Source organism: Sorex fumeus, unplaced genomic scaffold, assembly GCF_029834395.1.
Source record: "Sorex fumeus unplaced genomic scaffold, SorFum_2.1 ptg000064l, whole genome shotgun sequence".
In the NCBI taxonomy this organism is placed as follows: domain Eukaryota; kingdom Metazoa; phylum Chordata; class Mammalia; order Eulipotyphla; family Soricidae; genus Sorex; species Sorex fumeus.
Window position 1 is genome coordinate 6174093 of NW_026606121.1, and position 26041 is coordinate 6200133.

At 59.9% G+C, this 26041-nt stretch overlaps 1 protein-coding gene across 1 annotated transcript in view; it reads left to right on the top strand.

The window, feature by feature from the left end:
• Window positions 1-1076: 1076 nt before the first annotated feature.
• LOC130036496 (protein kinase C zeta type-like) overlaps window positions 1077-26041 on the top strand; it is a 28611-nt gene continuing 3646 nt past the window's right edge. The window contains exons 1-9 of the mRNA XM_056128338.1: window positions 1077-1081; window positions 1192-1352; window positions 15209-15294; window positions 16048-16179; window positions 16694-16769; window positions 17563-17615; window positions 18044-18232; window positions 20172-20269; window positions 23986-24072. Coding sequence (XP_055984313.1) covers window positions 1077-1081; window positions 1192-1352; window positions 15209-15294; window positions 16048-16179; window positions 16694-16769; window positions 17563-17615; window positions 18044-18232; window positions 20172-20269; window positions 23986-24072 — 887 coding nt within the window. The remainder of the gene's footprint in view (window positions 1082-1191; window positions 1353-15208; window positions 15295-16047; window positions 16180-16693; window positions 16770-17562; window positions 17616-18043; window positions 18233-20171; window positions 20270-23985; window positions 24073-26041) is intronic.

Below are 26041 nucleotides of genomic sequence, written 5' to 3' on the forward strand. Positions count from 1 at the left end.
CTCGAGAGCCTGTGGACCAAGACTCTCCCAGTCTCCCCCTTTGGTGGGTCCTGTTGTGGACCTGATGCCCTTCTGTGGGGCTTCTCTGGGCTGGGAAGGAACCATGGGGTTTTGTTCTGCGTTGGGCCCAGTGCACCTGAGCCAAGGAGGGGTGAGATGCTGCCCAGACCACAGACCACTGCAGAGGCCACAGGAAAGGAAGATGGCAGGGCTGATGAAGTGTCCCGCTCCCCAGCTGTGCTCACATCCCTCCCTCCCGCGGGATACTTACATCCCCCAGGGTGCTGACTCCCCCAGGGGCGCTCAGGCTCCCTGCATCTCAGGCTCCCTACATGGAGAGAAAGATAGGAAAGCAGACTGGGGGAGCCCAGAGCCCAGTTACTGGGGATCCCTTTCCTAATCCTGGTATCCCTCCCCTGTGCCTATTGTCCTAGTGAAAATCCAGATTCATCCTGCTTTATGCAAATTGCTTGCCACAAACTGGAAAAACTTGTTTTCTACCTGAAATGAGCGGCCTGCCTGGCTGGGGATCAGCTGGGCTGAGGCTGTGGCAGGACCCAGCCTGGCTCCCTCCCCAGACCTGACAGAAAGGCTGGCCGAGTGGAGGGCACTGAAGCCTCAGCACCCAGCCCCGCTCCTGCTCTTCCACACCAGCATCCACACCACAGCGTGACACACTGGCTACACGGCTGTGCCCACACGGCCACAGCCCCTGTGTGTCTGCGCTTCCCTGCCCGTATCCTCAGGTTTGCATTGCTGTGTCCACGCCATAAGCAGGTCCCCGCTTGGGGACCACCTCCGGGTTTCTCCATGGGGCTGGCTGGGAACTCAGGGTGCAGAGGGCTGGGAGCGTGGGACTGGGAGCTGGGGGCTGGGGCATCTGAGGTGTCCTGTCCCCGCTGTCCTCTCTGCCAGCTGTGCCTTGAGCCCAGCGCCCCTGCTGACAGTGCCAGCCTGCCAGGGTGCCCGAGGTGAGACCCCCACCTGGCCGCCCCCACCTCCCCTTCCCAGCCCCAGCCCCAGCCTGGCCTCCCCTGTGTGCGGCTGGAGGCAGCCGCGGCCGGAGGCGGCGCTTGATGCCGTGACGTCACTCCCGGCATCCAGGCCGTGTTTTAGCTGGTGCTCGTCGGCGCTGGCTCCGCTTCCCTGGGGAGCCGGGTACCACCCGGGCCTGGGGACATGAGGAGGCAGGGGCACGAGTGGCGGGGGACTGGACGACCAGCCTTCCTTTAAATACCTCCTCCTTCTCCTCGTGGGGCCCCCATTGTGGCCCAGCAGCGGTGAAGACGGGGAAGATGCCCGTGAGCATGCCCACCCCATAGAGCCGCCCGCAGAGAGGCAGGAGAAAGCGGGTGAGCACAGGCCGCGCCGGGTGGGGGTGCAGGGTTGGACGGAGGCTGCTCCCTGGGAAGGGGGGTCTGCCTGCCTGGGAGGTGCCTTCACCCAGCCCACAGCTCCTCTCCCTCCCCTTCCTCCCCTCCCTCCTCTCCCTCTCTCCCTCCTCTTCCTCCTCTTCGTCTCTCTCTCCCTCCCCCTCCCCCCACCCCCATCCTGTGCTCAGTCCCGAGTGGCTGCAGGTGGGGGTCAGCTCCCGGTGAGGCCTGCTGCCTGCTGGCCCCTTTCAAGCCCCCGCAGCCGGCACTGATGCTCAGGGCTGTGGTGCCCGAGGCCTTCGGAGGTGCTCGGAGGTAGACCCGGATGTGTGGGGCTGCGCCGTCCGGAGAGCTGTGGGAAGGGGCACTTCCCTGACGTCCATTTTGCAGGTTGTTTTCTGTGAAATGACAACATGGACAGCAGCGGACAGCGCCCCCACCCCCTGCCGGGACCACTGGGACGGGGGCTGCTGAGGGGCTGGCACGTGTGGGGTGCTGCCTGCAGGAATCCGCTGTGTCATACTTCCCCGTGCCTCACGCCGCCTCCCTGGCGGTGCCCTGCAGGGGACGGAGCCACCTTGGCCTCCCTCACTGGGTGGGTGTGATGGGCTGTGAGCAGGGGGCAGACAGGGAGCACTTGTCCCCCCAGAACACCCAGCAGTGCTGCGCTGAGGCCGTCAGGCGGGTCCTGCCTCCTCCACGTGGAGACGGTTCTGGTCTCAGCAAGGCAGTGCCACTGGCCACCCCTGCCTGTCAGTGACAGTCTCCGTGGCCTGGCGGGAGTGACCAGGGGCCCCTGTGCAGCCTCTGGGTGCCGACAGGGTTTGGTGGTCCCGGCTCCTGCTTGCCGCACCCCCCAGGAGGGAACAGGGGGTCCTCAGGGCACACTCCGGGGCTGGGCAGGGCACCTGGCCATACCACCCTGTGCCAGCTTCCTGGGCCGCCCCCAGCACTTCCGGGGGCAGGTGCCACGCTGCCCCCTCACAGCCTTTTGGAGGGGGGGGCGGCTGCGCCTGGCAGCCGCCGCCTCACACTCCCTTTTGACCTGACCTATTTCCACCTGGGTGTTGGGGGTCTGGTGTGAGTTTGACGAGACAGAGCAACCTGGGAGCTCAGCCCCGGGGGAGGGCACTGTGTGCTGCGCGCCCACCTGTGTCCCTTTCCTGTCTTCCCGGGAGGTTGAGGGTTCCGTCTCGTTTGGGTTTCCCAGGCTCCTAGGCCTGGCCCAGCCGCTGGTCAGACTCCCTGAGAGTGTGCATGTGGCACTAGCGTGGCCGGAGAAGTTTCCCCAGGTGTTCTGAAGAGACAGTGTGGCTGTGTGAGTGCACGTGAGCACATGTGTACATGTGTGTGCTCTGGGAGCATGTGTTTGCGTGTGAGTTTCTGCTGAGCATAGCATCTGGCCCTGCCTGTGCTTTCAGGCCTGTGGGGGCGCGCAGGCCCTGCCAGCCAAGGCGGCCTCCCCCCGGCACCCCGGCAGCCCTGCCCTGTCCTGCTGTCTGTCTGGGAGATGCTGAGCTTCCGCTCCCTTGCACACACATGCCCTGGACTCCGGGCGCCAGGCTCTCGTGCCCTTTGTTGGGCCCAGGTGTTGAGGGCCGACTTGGTGCATTGAGGTTTGACAGGAAACCGGCCTTGGGAGCACAACCAGCCCGCACCCCCCGTGCCCCACCACGCTGCACGGCATCTGGACACGCATCTCCCTCTGTCCTGACTGTCTGAGGCTTGGCTGTGGGGTGATGGCCCCTGGGCGGCCTGTCCCTGTTGGGGGTTTGCCCAGCTTGCTGTGACATCCGCTCCTGTTTGCTGTTCCGGCTTCCAGTCAGTTCCACACCTTCCTTCCAGCCTGGCCCCGACTGGTCACTGCCTCAGACAACAGGCTCCCATGCCTTTTCCCAGCGCTGCAGTTGGTGGTGACCACCGAGCCAGCACCTTGTGGGTGCCTGGGGCGGGGCGCTGTCCCCCTCTGGCTGTCCTGGCTCAGTGGCTGCCCAGTGCCCTAGCCCCTGCCCAAGCCCAGCTTCCACTCCGGGCATGTCCCCAGAGCCCCCAGGACTTCAGGCAGGTTTCCCTGCTGCATCCCTGCTCCTGTCACCCGCCCCCAGAGTGCCGGGACATATTTCTCTCCCACACGTGGTTCCCTCCTTCCAGGCGAGTGGCCATCTGTCCTTCCTCCCTGGACATGGCTGACCGTCCAACCAGCAGAGCAGGCTCATGGCTCCTGAGGGGCTGGGGTGGGACTCAGATAGGTTCCACCCTTTCTGTCCGCCTCCTCCATGCTGCACACCTGGTCTGTGCTGTGACTTCAGGGTGCCCATGCCCGACCCTCATCCTCCTGGTGCCGGAGCAGGGCCAGGGCTGAGCTGCCTCCAACTGACTCTTCAGCCTCTTCATCCTGCTCAGAAAGAGCTAGGGACCTGCCCCACACCTTCCTGTGCCCCTCCCTTCCCACCCCTCCTCTGTCCCCTCCCCCTCCTAACCCCTCCCCTTTTCTGTTCCCTCCCCCTCCTGACCCTTCTTCTGTCCCCCCTTTGGCCCCCCTCCCTCTCCTTGTCCCCCACCTCTGCTTCACCTTCATCTTTATAAGAATAGTAGGGGCTGCATGCACGTATGTGCTGTCCAAGTGGCTAAGTGTAGGTGAACGTTCATCCGTGTCTCCTGCATGACCACATATGTGTGTGACAGCGTGTACATGTGTGTGGGTGTATGTGTGGCTATGTCCACTGTGAGCACACATGTGAGTATATGTGTGCCTTGTAGCTATTGCCTGTGAACTCATATGTACATCTGTGTGCCTACATGTACACGAGTGTCTGTGTGAGTACACATGTATGTGTAAGCATGATACTTTTTGCTAACTTGTCTGTAAGATAAGATTGAGGATAAACTAGGAATCATAGTCAAGGACTGTTTGTTTCTTTCTCTGGTATTTGGTTGAGATTTGTGCTCAGGGCAGACTCCAACTCTGCTCAGGGATCCCTCCTGCCTGACTCGGGGGACCATCTGGGTGCTGGGGATTGAACCCAGGTTGTCCACATTCAAGGCAAGTGCCCTCCCCACTGTCCTGTCCATTCGGCCGGCACGGGATTTTTTTTTTCTTTTTGGGTCACACGTGGTGATGCTCAGGGGTTACTCCTGGCTCTACACTCAGGAATTACTCCTGGCGGTGCTCAGGGGACCATATGGATGCCAGGGATCGTACCCAGGTTGGTCGTGTGCAAGGCAAATGCCCTTACCATTGCGCTATCGCTCTGGCCCCCAGGATCATTTTAAATTTGCTAGTGTCTCGGCACACGAGAGGCACTGCTGATTAGACTCGCCGCTGGAGAGTTTCACGGCGTGACTTGGTTTCTTCCTCTTATTCTTGAGTGGAAGTTCTGCTCTCTCTCCTGTAGTGAACCCTCAGAGATTCCCTCCTCTCTCCTGTGATAGAGCTGTTAGAGCCTGAGCACACGCGACTCCCTGGGCTCCACTGCACCATGTGGACACTTCTCCAGGCTGCACGGCAGGCTGGGACTCGGGTCCATGTTTCTCCGGGCCTGGTGGCAGAGGTGCTCGGGGGGGTGTGATCCATGGGGTGAAGAGAGCCAACCCATTGGTGGGCCAGGACTTGTCTGCCGGCCTTTGCGCTCGCCCCTGTCTGTGGCCACAGGGGTCACATGTGCAGGGCAGACCCATGTGCAGGGCAGACCCTTGACCTCACACCCCCACCCGTCCCCCGAATTCTCTTATTCCTAAGACTTTTGGAGGCCACACCAGATGGAGCGGGATGACCTGATATGGTTCTCGGGGTTGAGCCCGGGTCATGGCTACAGCCTTTGCCTCCCCAGCCCCCATTCAGGCTATTTTTAGAGCAATTTTAGGGTCACAGCAAAATTGAAATGGAACAGATTTCCCACGTGTTCCCCCGTGAGGCCCCCGTCAGCATCCCCACCAAACTGGGTTCCGTGACCATCAGCAGAGGCCAGAAGGGATATGAAGGTGCATGCTTGGGACTGTGTGCTCTGCGTGTTAGACTAGTGTGTGATTCTGTGTTCATGTACCACGTATGTGCTATGTCTGTGCTCAGGCACCGTGGTGCCATGTCAACTCACGTACCATGCTTATGCTGTGCCTGTTCTCATGTGCTACGCCTGTGCCTCTGCTTGCGACTCAGCAGAGCCCTTTCTCTCGGGCGCCTGCCCCTCTCCGCTGTGCCAGTTCTTAGAACTCCCTGGAGCCGGCCCCTGGGCACAGCCTCTGCACAGTGTCTCCCCACTCTTGTGGGACCGCACTTGGGTGCTGTGGGCGGCCACTCTCGGCCTTGGTGCTGTCCGGCAGATGCACTTGCTCTCCCGTCCCCTCTGAAGGGCATCTCGGCTGCATCCGGGCCTCCAGGCACTCATCTCTGGGGCCCAGTGCCTGCTGGTCAGGCAGGTGCCATGTGCCCAGTGCTGACCGCCCAGTCCCTCGGGCTCCCTTGCTCCCACCGCTTACAGGCAGCTCTGAACGGGTCAGTGACCTCACTGATAGGGTCAAGCGTGTTCAGGGCTACAGAGGACCCCCTGGAACCACAAGGTAGCCACCTGTGACAGTGACACCTACGGTCCTCATGCTAGCACTCAGAAGACCTGGGGCTCTTTAGCAAAGGGACACCACAGCGTCCCTCCCCTCCACCCCCAGGCCCTAACAGCCCAGGATGTCCTGTGCTTGGCCATCGGGAACTCTGAGGGCTTTAGACACTCGCTTTCCTGGGGCAGAGCAGTAGGGCAGTGGGGCATCACCGGCCAGAGTCACCGTTCAAGGAGCTGGCGGCTCCTGTGTCCGCCCGTTGGTGGCAGCTCACTGCCTCCTGCTTAGGGGTGTAGCCAGCAGCGACCCGCAGAAGGAAAAGTGACCGCCAGACAGAACTGGCCACACAGGGTCACGCAGGAGCACACTGGCCTGGGGGCAGGGCTGGCCTGGGGCCTCAGCCGACTCAGTGCCTGGCACGGCTGCGGCCTAAAGGCATCTTTGTCAGACAAGTGCCAGCCAACCCTGGCACAGCCTCTCCAGCTGCAGAGGCTCCTCCTCGGGTGCTCCCCCCAACTCTCACTAACCCTCAGCTGTAACCCCTCTACATATGGTCCGCTTGGAGGGCGGCCACAGGCTCACAGCTCCTGGGTGGTCACTGGAAGTGACACTGGGCCTTGTCACCTGCTTCCTTCTTGCTCTGGGCTGCTGGGGAGGGGCCGGCCAGATACGGCTGCCAGCCACACTCGGGTCCCTCAGTCTGTCCTCGCGCCTCTAGGAGGTGAGTGAGGCCAGTGTCTCCCGCCCTGGGACTGGGCACAGGATGGACTGGGGGGTCCTGCAGGCCCGGTGCGCTTCGGGAGGTTTGCTCTCCCTTCTTCCAGCTCGCATGCCTGCTGCAGGCTGTGGCTCATGGACCCAGGTGTCTCCTCCTGGGGTCACAGACCTGCCCCGGGGACAGACTCCCTGCAGAGGGAAGGCATGCTATTGTTTACCAACCTGTGAGGAGCCCAGAAATACGGGAATCTAGATTAGAAGGGAGGTGGCATTATCTGTAGAGATGCTATGTCTAGAAAACAAACAAAAAAAAAAACCACACAAAATGTGTACCTCAAAGTGGCAGGTTGTAAAATCAACACACCCTCCCCCCTAACTACTGTATTCCTATAAGCAAAAAACAGGGTATAAGGGAATGAAATTAAGAAAACAATCTCATTTATAATCATACCCCAAAAAATCAAATCTTGGGGCCAGAGAGAGTCCAGTGGCAGGACTTGCATGTGGCTGAGCTTCTGTGATGAAACTCGGGACTGTCTAAGACAGCAGGGGCCCATGATCACGCTTGGTGAGGAACGCTCTGGCCTGTGTGTGCTGACCCTGCCAAGAGGGACCCCGGAGCACTGCCGGTGTAACCCCAAAACCCAGAATAAAGCTGAGGCACCACCTGGAGAAGGCCCAGTCCTCCCCGCCCCCCACAGAAGAACAGCTCCGAGAAGAACAGAATCTCACAGGAGACCCTAGGCAAGGACCCACAGACTCCTTCAGCCCCCACAGCAGTGCCCGAGGGGAAGGAAAGCGGTGTGGAGCGGGCAGGGGCCCCTTCACACAGCCTGCCTGAACTTGGATTCCACCCCTTCCGTTGTCCTAAACAAAACTCATCCAGCACAGTGTTGAGGGCACGTACCTTGCACGCAGCCAACCCGGGTTTGACCCCCTGGCATTCCATATGGATCCCCAAGCACTGCCTGGAGTGAATCATGAGTGCAAAGTCAGGAGTAAGCCCTAAGCACTACCAGGTGTGGCCCCCAAACAAAATCAGTAAATAAGACTTACTCAAGCACACAGTTAAAAATACATTTCATGTATGTGGAAGGGGAAGATACTGTAGTCAAAATACCAATTTTACCAACAGTAGTATATAGGGCCAATGCAATTCTTATAGGAATTTTAATGATTTTTTTTTTTTCTTTTCGCTTTTGAGCCATACCCAGAATTACTCAGAGGTCATTCCTGATGGTGCTGGGAACCACCAAGGGGCCAAAAGTCAAATTAGCCATAGGCATGGCAAGTGTCTCCCTAGTACCCAAAACTGTTTTTGAAAGAACAGAACAAAAAATAGTAAGGTTTACATGGAAACCATTTTTTAAGCCTGAATACTAGTAAAACTTGAGAAAAAAGAAAAATGGATACTTCCCATTACTTAATCTCAATTCATTATTATAGAAAAACAGTAATCAAGGTGGTTTGGTAGGAAATTAAAGAATAGACGTAGTGGAGGTTGGACAAGACCAAAACTAACCCACACAAGCATCGATGTTTGATCTGTGCCAGTGGCGCCACAGTTGCATGGTGGAGCGAGGAAGGTCACCTCAGCTAGGCTCATGGTCCAGGCCCAAGAATAAACCTGGGTCCCACTTTTACACCCCCACAAATGGAGACTCTAGATGAAGCAGAGACCTGGATGCCAAGGAAGGAAACGGTGTTGGAGGGGCCCACACAGGCATCCCGGCGACCTGCCCTGGTGCAGGGACAGAACAGTGGTGACGGCTGGGCCCCGCCAGGAGCTCGCACACATGGAGGACATGGCAGCTGGAGCAGAGGCCACCTGCTGCGTGGGAGATGTCTGTGTATGGACACCCTGTCAGGAGCCATGGCACAGAGAGAACCCAGGCAGCACCCCAGCAGGCATGGACGGACCGAGACCTGCAGGGACAGGAACAAGGGCCAACAGCCGGTGACCCCCAACAGACAGCAAGGACCAGGGAAAGGGAGTTCAAGGCCCCGGGCGGCTGCCACCAGGACCCAGGACAGAGCTAGGTTCTGTCTGCGAGCATCAGCGCTGCCCTGCTCACCCAGACTCTGTAGACACAGCATGCGCATGTGCACATAAGATGGGACACACTCGCCCTCTCAAGAATGCCAGCACCCTTGCATCTGCACCCAGCTAGGAGAGAACCAGTAGGCACCACAGCTGTGCCACAGCTCAGGTGGCTCCAGCCGGTGCGTTGTATTCAGACAGGCTGTGTGCACCAGCCTGGCAAAGCGTTCGTGTCTGGGGCATACTGGACACTCCCACCACACAGCAGGCCGTGCCTACGTGTCATGTGTATAGTTTGCAGCATGAGTGTGTACATGTGCCTTTCTGATGTATGTGTGTGTATATGGGAGTGTGTTTGTGTGTCCGTGTGTGTGCAAGTGTAGTGTATGTATATGGGAGTGTTTCATGTGTCCATGTATGTGTGTAAGTGTGTTGGCTCTGTGGTGTGTGATTATTGGAGTGTATTCCATGTGTACATGTGTTTGTGTTTACAGGTGTGCAATGGCTGTGTGGTGTGTATATATGGGAGTGTGTTTTGGTATACGTGTGTGTGGTGGTGGTGGCTATATCATTTTGTCTGTGAGACTGTGTTTCATGTTTACACCTGTATGTGTGTGTACAGCTATGTGGTACTGTGTTGTATGTATGTATGTGTATTTTGCACATACATATGTGTATCATGTCATGGGACCTGTGTAGTCAAGTCCAACATCATTGAGTAACACCCTGTTGGACTCGGCAAGATCCAGGGCCATTCCCAGTGATACTTGGCCAGTTGGATGTGTGGGCCCGTGCTGGGTCTGTGCAGTTCCAGGGATCAAACCCGAGCCCCTTCATCCCTGAACTCCCTTCCCGGCCCAAGCAGCACTCAGGGCTTGGGGGGCGGGGGGAGGGCAGGGGAGTAGGGCGGGACCTAGGGCGTGCCTAAATACAGCATTTGATTTCTAACCACAAGGCTGGAATCTGTGGTCAAGACCCTCAGGGAAGATCTGTGAGGACCACCTTACTGATCTAGTCAGCAGGTCAAGGACACTCCCCTCACTGTGGGCCCTCTGGACCCTAAGCTGCTCCCCCGGGGATATGGGCAGCCCCTGAACCTTCTTCCTTGTCAGAACCTGATGGTGCCCAGGTACCTGTGTGGGTAGAGGGTGCTGAGCCCTGCGTCAGCCATGTGGGGCATAGATTACACTGGCAGGAAAGAGTGGACTGTAAACACAGTGTAGACACAGAAGGCTCATAGGCTGGAACAGGCAGGTGTGGGAGCGTGAGCAAGTATGGGACTATGTGAGCAGGTGTGGGACTGTGTGGGCAGGTGTGGGACCGTGTGGACAGGGGTGGGACTATATGGACAGGTGTGGGCAAGTGTGGGACTGTGTGGACAGGTGTGGGACCGTGGGCAGGTGCATGCAGGTGCTGTGGACTCCCAGAAGTCATCTCTCCAGTCTCTGCCTCATCTTCTTCCCTGTCCAGTTGGGGGCCAGTCACTGCATCCCAGCTTGGTTTGCCTCCCAGGTAGCCTGTAGTGATTGCCCCCGTCGAACAGGGACGTGGACACGGCCAGCTGCTCCTTGCTGCCCATTAGATCTGACAGCCTCGAGCTCTGGGCTAGTTGTTTTCCAGGTCCCCAGGTTCCTGCCCATTCGGTGTGCTGAGTCGTGGAGTCTTCCTCCCAGATGGTGATTCCCAGGCCCGGGCCTACGGGTGCTCTGATGATGCCTGCGGGGTGCAAGGCTGGGTGCCAGAAGTGCCAAGTGGGGACAGGCTGGGAGAGCAAGTTCTCATCAGAGGCTGCCTGAGGGGCACCCCGGGCCCCCTGCACAGGGCACAGAGGGCCAGGGCATATCTGGAGGTGCAAGGACCTGGGACCCATCCCCGAGGCGGCACGCCCAGTGAGTTGCAGCTTCCCAATCTGTGCAGAGAGTGGCCAGAAGGGAACTTGTATAGGCCAGTCTGGCCACCCCTAGGTCCCTGGAGGCAGCCTTGGAGCCATGACTGTCAGAACCTCTATTCCTGGAGTCACTGCCTCAGAGCCTCTGCCATCAGAGCCGCAGCCTCGGAACCTCTGCTATCAGCTGCAGCCACAGAGCCTCTGCCATCAGAGCCACCGCCTCCCACGCCTTTATCTCTGCCAACGGTGCCACCTCCCTTTACCGTTCTGACCTGAGGTTCAGGATTTCCCTCTGTGGAGTCATCAGGAGCCGGACAGATGCTCTGTGGGACGGGAGTGAGAAGTGGCTGCACCGGTCTGGCCGTCACTGACTCAGCTCCTCACTCAGAGCACTGTTCCCCCAAGCAGGCCTCTCCCCGAGGCCTCCTGGGCCTCCCACCCCCAACCCTTGGACCTGGCTCCCCAGGTGGCCGCGAAGGTTAATCGCCACCTGGAGATCCGGTTGGACATGTCTGCGGCAGGCACACATGGAGTCATCTGGAGTCATCGAGCCGAGGGTGTGGGCGGGATGGGGGCTGGCGGGAGATGGCCAGGCAGACAGAGGAGTCTTGGGGGGCCTCTGAAGGCGGTAGCATTACCCATATCCTCAGCGCCCCTGTGCTCGGCCACTGTCCCTGCAGGCCAAGGTCAGCATCTCCCGAGTCAGCGGCCACACCGTCATGCCACCAGGCTCCTCACGGTGTGGGACCCAGGCCTCTGAAGGGGTGTCCACGGCTGCACCTCTGGCTCTCAGGGCCGGGGCCAAAGCTCCAATAATGGGCTTGGGATGGCGGACTCGACTTGGACATGTTTCATTCGTTCTTCCCAGTCTCAGTCCCCTTCTGATAAACAAGGAGGGTGCTATGACGTTCCCAGGCCCCAGCTTCCAGCCTGTTCCTTCAGTGTCCCCTTTCCGTCACTGCCCCACAGAGACCCCCACAGGGAGATGTTCACAGAAGCGGTGTCTGGCCTATGCTGTGCAGGAGTGTGTGTGTGCACACATTGTGAGCCCTGGTGGGGCATCTGCTGCTGCATGTGCAGGCACAGGTGTGTGTATGCAGGTGTGCGTGTATGTGCAGGTGTGCGTGTGTGTGGTGTGCAGGTCGGGTGGGGGTATGTGTTCAGGTGTGTGTATGCAGGTGTGCAGGTCAAGTGGGGGTGTGTGTTCAGGTGTATGTATGCAGGTGTGTGTGTGTGTGCATGCATAGGTGTGGGGGTTGTATGTGCGGGTGTGTGCAGGTGGGGCTGTGTGTGGGTGTGCAGCGTGAGCAGGTGCTGGCAGGTGTGTCTGTGTAGGTGTGAGTGCGTGTGTTCATATGCACTTCCTCCAGCTCTGTACTCTCACACCTGTGGTCTTGTTACTTGGGGGTGAGGGATCAGGTGGGTCTGGGAAAAGAGGTGACAGAGTCCAGGCATTGTCCCCTTTGGCAGCCCTGCCCATCACACAAGTGTGTCCATCTGCCTCCTGACACTGTGGCCCCCAGCATGGGGCAGATGATGGCGGATGCAGAGATCATGCAGACCCAGAGACCCCTGGGAGACACTGAGGGGTGGGACAGACGCATAGCTGACCCGCAGTAGATGCCCATGGGTTTGGGCTAACAACACGTGCTAGCCCAGGCTGGACCACACCCCCTTAAGCTGCAGACCAGCGTGGGTCCTGCAGCCGGTTCTCAGAGTACTAGGCCCAAAGTGGATCATGAGAGAGCTGAATGGACACACGGTCACGTTCCTGTGGCTCAGTGGTCGAGTATTAACCTTGCATGTGTGAGACACTGGGGGTTGCCATAGAAGTTTACGCGGGAACCCTAGTCTGTGTGTAATAGATGCTGAGTAGGAGATCCACACCAGCTACCCAGCAGGCCCATGGGAGCAGGGAGCAGAGCTGCAGGTGTGCATTAGAGACGGGGCATCTCGTATATGGAATGTCTGGATTACCCACACGTCTTCTGGGCAGAGACCAGCCCCTAGCCCAGTGCCCGAGGTGCTGTGTTGAGCCTGCTGGCCTCCTGCCACCATGCAGAGTAGCCGCTTCCCACCGGTGTACCTGGCCGGATCTGTGGGGGGGATACTTCCTGTACTTGCAATCTACACCATGAAATTCTGGTCACCTTTCAGAGGGCTTCAGTAAGGACGGGCTAATGAGGCGCCAATCACGCCCTCTGGCCATGGCATAGCACTGAGGGGGCTAATGAAGCACCAATCATGCTTGTGGGTGGGGCTTAGCACCCGGCGGGCTGAGGAAGTGCCTGTCACGCCCTGGGTGGGGCTTAGCATGGGGGGGGGGGGGGCTGATGAAGCATCAATCACACTACTGGGCGGGCTGAGGAAGTGCCGGTCACGCCTCCTGGGCGGGGCTTGACCTGGGCAGGGCTAATGAAACACCAATCTTCTGGGCGGGCTAAGGAAGTGCCAGAAACCCTCTGCACCGGGCTTCAGGCTTGCCAACCTGGGGAGGGTGTAGGGCAGGGGCGTGCAGTCCACAGTCTCGTGTGCCTCCCTTGGGGCCCAGGCCGGGTGCTGTGGGCTTTCCTGCAGCCCTACCCCGGCAAGGGCACCACAGGCTGTCTTGGTCACTGGGGCTTGGGGGATGGCGGCCACCCTGCCTGGGCTGAGGACTGGCAAGGAGACCAGAGGGGTCGGACAGTCCGTCTGGGAAGTCTTCAGAAGTGTCAGAGGCAGAAGGGGCGGACCTGGCCAGTGTGGGGGGCAAGGAAGGGGTGCTGCCCTAAGTCAGGCACCCCTCGGGTCCCCCAGCAGCCTGTGGTCTGACATTGGAGCCTGAGACTACTTCAGGACAGATACCAGGCGCTACAGAGATAGGGACCCTGGAGAGACAGGGTGATTGGGCAGCGTCCACTAGGCGCAGGCGGAACCAGCACAGCCTTGTCTCCATCTCCACAGTGAAGGCCGACTGCCACTGTCATACCTCCTTGCTGCTGCCAGATTCTGGGGTTCAGCCCCACCTGGAATAAAGCCGCTGCCTCCATGCAGACTCCAGTGACTGACACCTCTATCCCTCTGTTGTTCCCTTCCGACCTGGAAGCATTGCAGGGACAGGGCTCCTGTGTGTGGCCCACCAGGCCTCCCAGTGAGGGCTGGAGACCCACAAGCACCTCCCAGGAAGGCCCTGGCACAAGGTGACATGTGGCCACTGCAGGAACCAAAGGTGGCAGGTGCAGTTGGGCACAGGGTCAGCTGGTTGCCCAGTGGCGACCATGCCTTCTTTTGGGTTCCAACCTGGCATTGTTGGGCTTTATGGGGGGAGGGGGTTGTGGGACCCCCCCACACACACTACTCTGCCACCTTCCCCATGCTGCCCAGGGCCGAGCCACACTGTCCCAGGACCATCTGTACTGACAGTGCCTCTCCCTGGGCAGGTGCCCACACCTGCCCCTGGCTCTCAGGACCACCCCCTACCCCACCGCTCCATCCGGGCACGTTCCAACCCCAAGCTCCAGTTTGAGACCAGTCATGGCATCCAGAATAAAGCCAGTAACCAAGGCCCCGCAGGGGTGAGACCAGGGAGGAGCTGGCCATGGTCCTACTCTCAGGCCTAGGGACGCATATGCTGTTTGCCCCAGCCGGCGTTCCAGGGGGGGCGGGGGGGGGGGGGATGCAGGCTGTGGGGAGTCAAACAGGGCTGTCCCTGACCTCCTGGGCCTCCCGCCCACACACGGAGGGTGGGGCCTGTGCTCCTGGCTGCTGCTCTGAGCTCCTGAGCGCCTTCTGTGCCTTGGCAGTGCTCAGATATTGGTTGCCCTGGAAACGGGTTGTTAGCGTCCGCCGCCTAATTATAGAATCCGGGAGGACGCCTCCTCTGAGGTGCGAGCTGAGCGGAGTTGGGAACCCACGCCCCGTGCTCCAGACTGTGCAGCCACCCGGGTCACGTGTGCATGCGGGGTTGGGTGCTGGTGGTGCCCATGGGCCACATGCAGGGTCACATGTGACACGAGGGCTGTGTCTGACTTGTGTGTAGGTCGTGTGTTGAATGTGAGACTTGTCTGGCTTGTGTGTAGGTCACATGTGAGGGACTTGTGGAACATGTGCAGGGCCACATGGGACATGTGAGTCTTGTGTAGGTCACGTATGGTATGATATGCAACCCATGTGTCATCACATAAGGCGTGCACAGGGCCCATTGTACTTGGGCGTTGCTGGGCACAGGCTGAAGCACCTCCTAGTTTGGACCCTGCTAGGCCCTGGCCCTTTCCTGGTGCCCCCGTGGCACAGGCTGAGGCAGGCAGCAGGGTCATATCCGACCCCTGGCACCTGCGCCCATCATGACACAAGGGTGTGTGAGCACAGGACATGACAGCACACACAACACACAAGCGCATGAGACATGTGACACAGGACATGGAATGTGACAGCACACAGAAGCACATGGGACATGATGCCATACAGGCACATAACAGTGACACAACACACACGACTTGGACACGTGACAGCCTACAGGCACATGACATGTGACATAAGAACACAGAACTGTGTGGTGTGACACACACACCCACCCAAGCACATGGCGTGGCCCATCTGGCCGTGCCCACTCCCACTGCCCGTCGCTTCCGGGCCTGCTCACTGTGTCCCCCTTCGCAGAGTCCATCTACCGCCGTGGGGCTCGGAGATGGCGGAAGCTGCACTGTACCAACGGTCATCTCTTCCAGGCCAAGCGCTTTAACCGGGTGAGTGCGGGTGCGGGGCCCCAGGGCAGCCAGCACTCCTCACTGCCCATGTGGTGGGCAGGGCTGCTGCAGGCAAGGGCTGGTGGCCAGCAGTGGATGCAGGGCTGGGCTTGCGCACATGCTGATGAGAGCAGCCCTTGGGCTCCTGCTCGGCAGACGCGGCCCTGACCTGTAGCCCCCTCCCCTGCAGTGTGCCAGCACTCGTCCTTCCAAAGTGGAACACAGGGTTAAGGTGCCACCCTTGCAGCCGACCCCAGTGCCAGTCATTCCTGCACGTCCCTGGGTACAGCCCCAGTCCCCAAAATCTAGAACATATCTGGGTCAGAGTGTGGCTTTGGAGTATAGTATAGACCCCGCATGCATGAGACTCAGACTCCCCAGAGCCACAGAGTCGATTAGTAACCCTGCCCCAGGGGCTGAGAGCAGCTCAGCAGAGCGGGCACTTGCTTGGACCCCCCCCCCCACAGCAAGAGGAACCCCTGAACACTGTTGGATGTGGCCCAAGAGACCAAAATAAACCCTGTCCCCAAGCAGCCCGGGAGGGAGCCCTGACCATCACCCGGGCTGCAGGTGGGGGTGAGCTGCCCCCCTCACTACCAGGAAGCCTCCCTGTACCCAGTGGGGTTGGGGGGAGGCTCAGACCCACAGCAGGACCTGGCAGAACCCCAGCAGCTTGACCAGAGTGCTCTGCCTCAGTGCAGCCGGGCTTCGGGGGCCTGGCCTAACAGTGGCCCCTGTGTCCCATCTCCATAGGGAGCGTCCTGCGGACAGTGCAGCGAGAGGATATGGGGCCTCGCCAGGCAGGCTTACAGGTGCCTCCACTGCCAGCTGCTGGTGCATAAGCGCTGCCACGGCCTCGTCCAGCCACCCTGCGGGGGGCATATGGTGAGTGGACACGGCCTCGTCCGGCCACCTTGTGGGGGCTGTATGGTGAGTGTCCACGGCCTCATCCGGCCACCCTGCGGGGGCCGTATGATGAGTGGACATGGCTTCTTCCAGCCACCCTGCGGTGGGTCGTATGTGAGGGGGGAGGGGAGGGGTCAAGCAGTGCCAGTCGTGGCCCACAGGTCCAGTTGGGCCGTGCCTCTCTCTGCCCTAAACTTGGCTGTAGCTGGGCTGGGGTCCTCTTTCTGAGCCTGCAAGTGCTCAAGGCCACTCTGGGTCTGTCCCCAGTCTGTCAGGGGTCAGGGCACTGCCCTGCCAGGCCCAGCTTCTGAGCCTCCGGGCCACACACAGGCCAAGGGCCTCTACTAGGACATCACCTCGGACCCCAGGGTCTGGGACGGTGCTTGGGGTGTGATTGTGGGGGGAAGGGGGGAGAGCTGAGTATCACGGGTGGACCCTGTGGCCTCTGCCTCGGGCCCTGTCCCAGTCACTGTGGCACTCCCTGTTCCCTCAGGATTCTGTCATGCCTGCCCAGGAACCTGCAGCGGACGACGGTGGTGGCGATGTGCCCTCTGAGGACACCGGCGGAAGTAAGCGACTCGACCAGCCCCCATCTGCCGGGCCGGGTGGGCCCGGGTGCGCCCCAAGTCTCCCAGTGTGCAGTGGAGAGTTTCTCTCCTCCCACCTAGAGATTCTAGAAGGAACTCGGTGCTGGGACTGCCCCAGCTGGGCCCCCCAGACCGGCCCCTGCAGCCAGTCTACACCCATCCTCCCACCCACCCATCCATTCACCCATCCATCCACCCACCCACCCATCCACCCTTCTGTCTATCTACCCTCCCACCCACTCACCCACCCATCCATCTATCCATTCATCCATCCATCCACCCACTCACACACCCGTTCGTCCACCCATCTACCCACCCACCCTGTCCTTTCATCCACCCATCTACCCACACCCCTGCCCTTTCATCCACTACCTACCTACCTACTCATTCATCCACCCACCCATCACCCACCCATCTACCCACTTATCCATCCATCCACCCACTCACCCACCCATTTACCCACTCACCTACCTACCCCCCACCCACTCATTCACCCACTTATTCATCAACTTCTGCCCGGCAGCCACCCTCCCACCTGTCCCTCTCTGCCCACCTGTGTTCTCTCAGGTTAGAAAGTGGAAGATTGACCTCTCCCTGGTCCCCTCTAGATGAATCTTTGTACCTGACAGGCCCCCGGGCCCCACATGCTCAGAGCACTAGCCTGGATGGGCCCAGGAAGTTGTGTTTTCTGGGCTCCGGTATGTGCGGGTGACAGTCTGTCTCAGCTCTGCCGCACCGCCGGCCCCAGCTCTTCTCTCCCTCCTCTCTTCACTAGTTGCCTATATCTCTTCGAGCCGGAAACATGACAACATTAAAGATGATTCTGAGGTGAGTGTGCAGAGTGGCTCGCTGCCCTTTTCAGTGTCCCTCTGAGAAGTCCCCTGGCTCATCTCTGACACTCGAGAATCTAAACAGGAACTAGTGCTTGGGGCCTGGGGCTGGTGTCAACTGCACCTGGTCTGGCGGGCAGCAGGGCCAGGCTGGTCTGGCAGCTGGTCTGGCAGGGCCATCGGCTGGGCCTGGTGTGAGCCGGGATCAGGAGCACTCTGGCCACAGGATGCTTTGCTGGGAGGTGTGGGAGGGTGACCGGGAGTGTTCACAGGACAGCACGGGCCGCCGCCTCAGGCCGTGTCCAGAAGTACTGCCCCCTCGGGCTCACCTGTGTGGCCCATCCCCTGCAGCTTGAGGGTCCGGGGCAAGTAGTTGGGCTGGGCCATGAGCTCCTAGAGGCCCACCCCGCACCGTCTGCTCTGCAGGACCTCAAGCCTGTCATTGCCGGCATGGACGGCATCCAGATCTCTCAGGGGCTCGGCCTGCACGACTTTGACCTGATCCGGGTCATTGGGCGCGGGAGCTACGCCAAGGTGCTCCTGGTGCGGCTGAAGAAGAACGACCAGGTCTACGCCATGAAGGTGGTGAAGAAGGAGCTGGTGCATGATGACGAGGTGCGCCCGGGCGTGCTGGGGCGGGGTCTGAGCCAAGTGTTAGCCTATTGGGCAGGTTTGCGGGATGAGTGTGCACATGTGGGGGTGGTTGTGCAAGGGTGAGTACATGGATGTGGGTGGGTATGCGAACGGGAATTCATGCATGTGTGGTGTATGTAGGTAGGCGAGCAGGAGTGCACGTGTGTGTTGTATGTGGGTGTGCAGTGTGAGTGCATGCTTGTGCTGTATGTGCCATAGAGGCTGCATGTGCGGAGTGGTTGCTTCGCGCAGATAGATCCATGTGAGGAGGGTTCGTGGTCATGTGCTGGGCCGTGTGTGCCTGAGGGGTACGGGCTTAGGTAAACGAGTGCCTCGATGCTCTGCCCCATAGGGTGGGGCCAGACAGAGGCAGCGAGGCTCCCTGAGGGGCCGGTCCCAGGAGATGTGGGCCTGTGTCCTGCTCCACTGTTCCCAGCTCACAGCCTCTGCTTTGCTTTCACGGGTGCTGGGGACAGTGCGCCCCCAAAAGAGGGACTCCCTGGCCGCGCCACACCCCCGCAGACCTCATGCACGTGGCCCCTCACATTTGGCACCACTTTGCCTCATCGCCCAACTGTCAGTGCTCTGCCCCGTGTGACCAGAGGCTCCCCTATTTCCCTGACACCCCTCACGGTGCTGCCTCCCCCACCAGCCCTACCTACGGCCAGCCCGGTCCATTACGGAACTGCTGGTCATCCCACCACTGAGTCTGGCACAAAACTCAGGGCCGGGCACCCACACACTCTCTGTCGTCTGTGCTCGTTGGCACAGGTCTGCCCCCGGGGTGGGAGTCTGGCACAGGAGCAGGGGCGCCTGAAGGACCCTGACAGACGCCCAGGAGCTGGGGCTACCCCTGGGCCCCAAGATGCTGAAGAGTGTCCAGCAGGTGGCCTCCAGGAAGCGGGGGAATGGGCAGATGGGATGACAGTGGTGCCCAGTGGCCACAAGCCAGGCCCTGCCAACTGTCTCCCCAAGCTCAGGGCACACACCGAGCCTGGCACGAGACTAGGCAGACCCTAAAGTGAGGCTAGAGACATAGAGCTCTGTCTGGTGCTGCCTGGGTCCCTGGGGACCTGAGACCAGGGTCAGTGTCAGTTCAAAGAAAGGCACAAGCAAGACACAGGATGACACACAGGGAGAGGGGCAGGCATCCAGGGGACAAGTGCAAGGGGGAGGGAGGCGGGCACCCAGGGGACAGGTGCAGGGGGAAGGGAGGAGGGCATTCAGGGGACAGGTGCAGGGGGGATGGAAGTGGGCAGGGGAGGAGGGACAGCTGCAGGGGGACAGGTGCAGGAGGGAGGTGGGCACCAGGGGACAGGTGCAGGGGGGAGGGAGGCAGGCAGGGGAGTGGGGATAGGTGCAGCGGGGAGAGAGGCAGGCACCAGGGAACAGGCGCAGGGTGGAAGGAAATGGACAGGGAGGAGGGACAGGTGCGGGGCAGGGGCGGGTGGTGGTGGAGGCCCGCACCAGCAGACAGGCGCAGGGTGCAGAGCTGGCCTCCAGTTTGCTGACCTGTGGAGCAGTGAGTGGGGCCTAGTGGATGGAGGCAGGGTCCCATAGAGGCCGCACATGGCCTTCATCCACCAGAGGGCGCTGCCCCTCACTTGCCTGGCCCCCTCAGAATGAGGAACCCGGCAGCAGAGGTGGGGACACAGTCCAGTGTGGGGGCTGCTCATCTGGAGATGAGGGCTGGGCCCTGCGCTGCCCTCCACACACTCCCCTCATCTTGGCAGGAAGGAAAGAAGCTGGGGACAGGGCGGGGGAGGACAGGGATGGGGTACGGGCACTGGGGGCCAGGGAGCGGGGCCCGGGTCAGGGTGGTGTGGAAGGGGGTGGGGGGGTGGGAGGGTGTCAGGGTGTGGTGCTGCCCCTGAGCCAGCAGAGACAGAGGCTGCAGGACTGACGCGTGTCTCTGCCACAGGACATAGACTGGGTGCAGACGGAGAAGCACGTGTTCGAGCAGGCGTCCAGCAACCCCTTCCTGGTCGGCCTGCACTCCTGCTTCCAGACGACGAGCCGGTAAGAGCCTTGGGTCCTCGTGCACTTAGCTGTGTCGCCTCTGCAGTGACCCCCATTCCTGGCTCAGGAGGGGCTGTGCTCAGGCCTGACACGTCTCCTGGTGCAGCTCGGGGCCCCTGTGGGATGCAGGGCATGCACCCTCCCCACCATGCTCTCGCCCCAGGCTTAGACTGAGCCCTGGTGCCTCGGACGCCCCCAGATTAGTTCAGGTGTGGCTCTTCTGCCCGATGTTAGGGCCAAGGGAGGGACCCAGTCATGCGAGTGGCTCAGGCGAGTGGGCATCTCAGATAGACACCCCCACCCAGTGCCTGGTCTCTGTACTGTTCCTCAGGTCAACTTGTCCATGACCTGTCCCATGCTCTCCTGCACTGTGGGTCAGCAGGACCCTCCACGGGGGCTGCTCTGGCCTCTGCTCCCAGGAGCGGCCTTCTGGGTGGTTGTTACTCTGAGCCTGCCAAGTTAGAGATGCCCAGGCCAGCAGCGCCGGATGCCCCCTGCACTGCCAGTCTCCTGACTGACTCCCTACCCCACGGCTTCTCCCCAATCACGTTACCCCAGGACTGGGGCCAGGGCCAAACGCCACATCTGCCAGAGTCACTCCGCGGGCACAAGCATCCAGGCCACCTTGGAGAAGCCCCGGGGGCGGGAGAAAGCATTGTCCCATGGCAGGAGAGTCCCCCGAGGGGAAGCCACCCATGGCCAATCGGAAGCAGGGGGGCTGAAGCAGATCACACATGGTGGCTGGCTCAGAGCAGCCCATGGACGTCCTGAGTGTCCAGGAGTGAATGTTGTCCCCTCCGAGTCAGGGGCGCGAGGTGCACGTGTGTGTGTGTGTGTGTGTGTGTGTGTGTGAGGACAGCCCTGGTCAGGAGGTTCCTCCAAGCGCCCCCAGACTCCGTGGGGCGCCTCGGGCAGGCCCATCCCCATCCTTGGGGCAGCCTAGGCACATTGGCAGGGCCAGTGTTGGGGGAAGGGGCCGAGCTTGTTTGGGCGGAAACAGGACAGGAGCTCAGCCAGAGCATGCGCTTCCGGAAGTGATTCAGGCAGGAAGGAGGGGGCAATACAGCCACGTGCTGGTGTGTGCTGTGGAGGGGGCAAGAGGAGGCTGACACGCATCCAGCCAGGGCTGACCCTGGCAACCAAGCACAAGGCAGGGACTGTCCTCAGGAGGCTTGGTGACCCTTGTGGGGCTGAGAGCACCACGTGGAGGGTGGTGAGCCACAGACATGCACTGATAAAATCCTGGCATCTACTCACATCACACACTGCATGGCTCATACCGCATGCTTCACACCTCACACCACACGGCTCATGCCACACAGTTCACACCTCACACCAACGGCTCATGCCACACAGTTCATAGCTCATACCTCACACTGTACAGCCACACTGCATGGCTCATACCGCATGCTTCACACCTCACACCACATGGCTCACACCACCTGGCTCACACCTCATGGATCATACCATATGACTCATATCACACGGCTCATAGTTCGCACCACATGGCTCACACCACACGGCTCCACATAGTTCATAGCTCATACTTCAAACTATACAGCTCATACCTCATGGCTCATACCACACGCTTCACACCTCACACCACCACCACACGGCTCATACCACCTGGCTCACACCTCATGGGTCACACCATATGACTCACATGACACAGCTCACACCACACAGTTCTCACCACATGGCTACCACACAGCTCACACCTCATGGGTCATACCACACGGCTCACACCTCACACATGGCTACAGCTCACACCTTATACTACACGGCTCATGGTATGTGCCTTCATACCTCACAGCTCATATAGCTTACACCACACAGCTCATATGGCTTACACCACTTTACAGCTCACAGCACATAGCTCACACCACACAGTTTACACCTCATGGCTCATAGCTCACACCTTCATCACATGGGTCACACCACATAGGAGACTCACATCTGGTGATTTATATGGCTCACACCTTACTGCTCACACCACATGGCTCATACCTCACACACCTTACAGCTCACACTACATACCTTACAGATCACCACACACCACGAGGCTCACACCACGTGCCTCACACATGACTCACACACATGGCTCATACCTTACACACCTTACAGCTCACAACTTACATTCACACCACATGGCTCACACCTCACACCACACAGCTCACACCACATAGCTCACACCTCACACTCACACTTTACAGCTCACACCCCACACCACATGGTTCCTACATGCACATGACACACCTCACTCTGCACGGCTCCTGGACCCACCCATCACTGCTCTCCTGGAATGGAGTTGGCTGTGGCTTTCCAAGGAGCACCTGGAGGCCTGGGCCTGGGGGGCGGGGAGCACTTAGGGCTGGAGCCATAGTGATGGCACAGCTGTGAGCACCCTTGTCCTGTAGCCGACCAGCTCGTCCCAACATCCCATGTGGTCCCCCGAGCACCCCTGGGTGTGGCACAGAAACCAAACCAAGAGGGGTCTGGCTGGCTCGTGCCCCCCCCCCACTTCTGCTGCACTGACCTCACAGCCCATGTTTCTGAAACTCGAGTGGGTTTGCCCTGAATGGGGAATCTTGTCAAATGTGAGAAAGACCTTGTGGGGGCAGTGCAGGGGACCCTGCGCTTCATCCCCACCTCTGGGTCTTTCTGGTTCAGGGGCCACGCCTTGGGCTTGCTCCTGCTGTGTGTGGGCCATTGTGCTGGGTCAGACCAGGCTTCCTGTGTGTGGGGCCTGCACTCAGCCTCACGGCCCTCCACTGCCTCTTCTCACTGGTGCTGGGGCACCAACACTGCACCTACCCTCTGCTGGAAGCCCCCAGCCCGGCTCATCCAGCTGACATGCTCCCCTTCCCCTGCCCACCCCTCCTGGGCCCTGGGCCCGTAGCACAGCACACAGTCACATTCACACAGAGCCAGGCATGCACTCTTACATGTGCCCATGTATTTTTCTGTGCACACATGCTCCTATATACATACTCTCCTGCACTATGTGCACTCTGCTGTACACACACACTGCTGTACACATATTCTCCTATGTACACACACTCTCCTGCACAGTCTCCTGCATGCATACATTCTCCTGCACACATGCAATCTCCTGCACAAACACGTGCTCCTGTGCACACACTCCTGTACACAGTCTCCTGCGCACAGTCTCTTGCACACCTACATTCTCCTGCACACACTCGTTCCAGCACACATACATCTCTACATTCATACACAGGCTCCTACACACATACAGTTGCCTGCACACATGCAATTTCCTGCATACACACATGCTCTTGTGCAAACACACTCCTGCACACACTTTCCTGTGTACACACCCTCCTGCACACATGCCGTCTCCTGCATGCACATGCTCCTGCACTCACACTCCCGCACACACACTTCTGCACACACACTCTCCTGCACGGACACAAACACTCTTCTGCATGCACGCAGTCTTCTGCATAATATGCTCCTCCACATTCACGGTCCTCCACACGCACTGTTCTGCACACACAGACAGATGGACACCCCTCTGGGCTGTCCCCTGACCCTCACACTGCTTGCCCTTGGGGTGCTTTCCCTGCTCACCCTAAGGATCTGTCCCCAAGATGGCTCCACTCTGACCCCCCAAGGAGACAGTAGGCAGACACCCAGCCAACCTGGCACAGGAGGGCGCCAGAAGGAGCCCCTCAGTGCCCCACCTGTCCCCTCAGGCTGTTCCTGGTCATCGAGTACGTCAATGGGGGGGACCTCATGTTCCACATGCAGAGGCAGAGGAAGCTCCCAGAGGAGCACGCCAGGTGGGTGCCGGCACAGGTGAGGGTCTGGGCGGGCAGGTGGGAATAGGGCCATGGGCGCAGATGAGGCTCTGGGCAGTCAGGAGGGGGGGCATGGGCGCAGGGGAGGGTTGGGCAGGCAGGTAGGGGGCGTGGAGACAGGGGAGGGTGTGGGTGGGACAGGAGGGAAGTGTCTCTGCATGGCTGCTCCTGCTGGCACCCCAGCAGATGGCCTGGCTCAGAAGCCCGCTGTGGACCCACAGGAGGTGCATCCTGGCCTGGCTCAGTGCTTGGTGGAGATGGGGGTCCCAAGCACCGTTTTGTCTCTCCTGTCTTCACCCCTACCCTGTCCTTACTTTCTCTCTGAAAGTTCCAGAATGGCAGTGATCACCCAGGTGATCTCTGAGGAAAGGCAGACTCACAGGTTGCACCCCCATTCCATGCATCTCCTGGGGTGCCAACCACACCTCCCACCACCAGAACCTTCCATCTGCCCAGAAAAGAGCATGTCCCCGAAACTGCCCGCCCCACCTCCGCCTGTTGGGACTTGGGGGCTGCCAGGGCCTCCCTGGGTGGATCTCATCTGGGTCTGTCCTCAGGTCTGATGGACTGTCCTCATGGGCCAGAACCTCCAGTCTGTGGTGCAGACACCCAGTGCAGATGGTTCGGGGATGAGACTTGTGCTGGACATGGGGAAGGGTCTTCCTGGCACTGCAGGGACTGTGCTGCTGTGAACTGGGGCGTAGCAGCTCGGTAGGGTCCTGCCTGCCAGTGCACGGGTGCAGGCCAAGGGACTGAGCTGTTGGGACCCCACCCTCGTTTTCCCAGGATCCCCACTGTCCCTTAGAGTGCCCAGGTCCAGCCCCTCCCCTCTGTTGCACTGATCACCTCAGCTAGCAGGTGTGTACAGACATATACAGGTGCAGGGTGCATGCAGGTGTGTGCAGGCACATATGGGTACAAAAAAAGTATGTAGGCAGGTAAAGGTGCAGGCTGCGTGCAAGTGTGTGCGGGTACAGGTGCAGGGTGTGTGCAGGTGTGTACGAGTACAGGTGCAGGCTGCGTGCAGGTGTGTACGAGTATAGGTGCAGGCTGCGTGCAGGTGTGTACGAGTACAGGTGCAGGCTGCGTGCAGGTGTGTACGAGTACAGGTGCAGGCTGCGTGCAGGTGTGTACGAGTACAGGTGCAGGCTGCATGCAGGTGTGTGCGGGTACAGGTGCAGGCTGCGTGCGGGTACAGGTGCAGGGTGCATGCAGGTGTGTGCGGATACAGTGCAGGGTGCGTGCAGATATGTGTGGGTACAGGTGCAGGCTGTCTACAGGTGTGTGCAGGTATAGGTGCAGGCTGTCTGTGCAGGCTGAGTGCAGGTGTGTGGGGGTACAGGTGCAGGCTGCATGCAGGTGTGCGCAGGTATAGGTTCAGGCTGCATGCAGGTGTGTGTGGATACAGTGCAGGGTGCGTGCAGGTATGTGCGGGTACAGGTGCAGGCTGTCTGCAGGTGTTTGCGGGTATAGGTGCAGGCTGTGTGCAGGTGTATAATGATATAGGTGCAGGCGATGTGCAGGTGTGTGCGGGTACAGGTGCAGGCTGTCTGCAGGTGTTTGCGGGTATAGGTGCAGGCTGTGTGCAGGTGTATAATGATATAGGTGCAGGCGATGTGCAGGTGTGTGCGGGTACAGGTGCAGGCTGTCTGCAGGTGTTTGCGGGTATAGGTGCAGGCTGTGTGCAGGTGTATAATGATATAGGTGCAGGCGATGTGCAGGTGTGTGCGGGTACAGGTGCAGGCTGTCTGCAGGTGTTTGCGGGTATAGGTGCAGGCTGTGTGCAGGTGTATAATGATATAGGTGCAGGCGATGAGCAGGTGTGTGCGGGTACAGGTGCAGGCTGTCTGCAGGTGTTTGCGGGTATAGGTGCAGGCTGTGTGCAGGTGTATAATGATATAGGTGCAGGCGATGTGCAGGTGTGTGCGGGTACAGGTGCAGGCTGCATGCG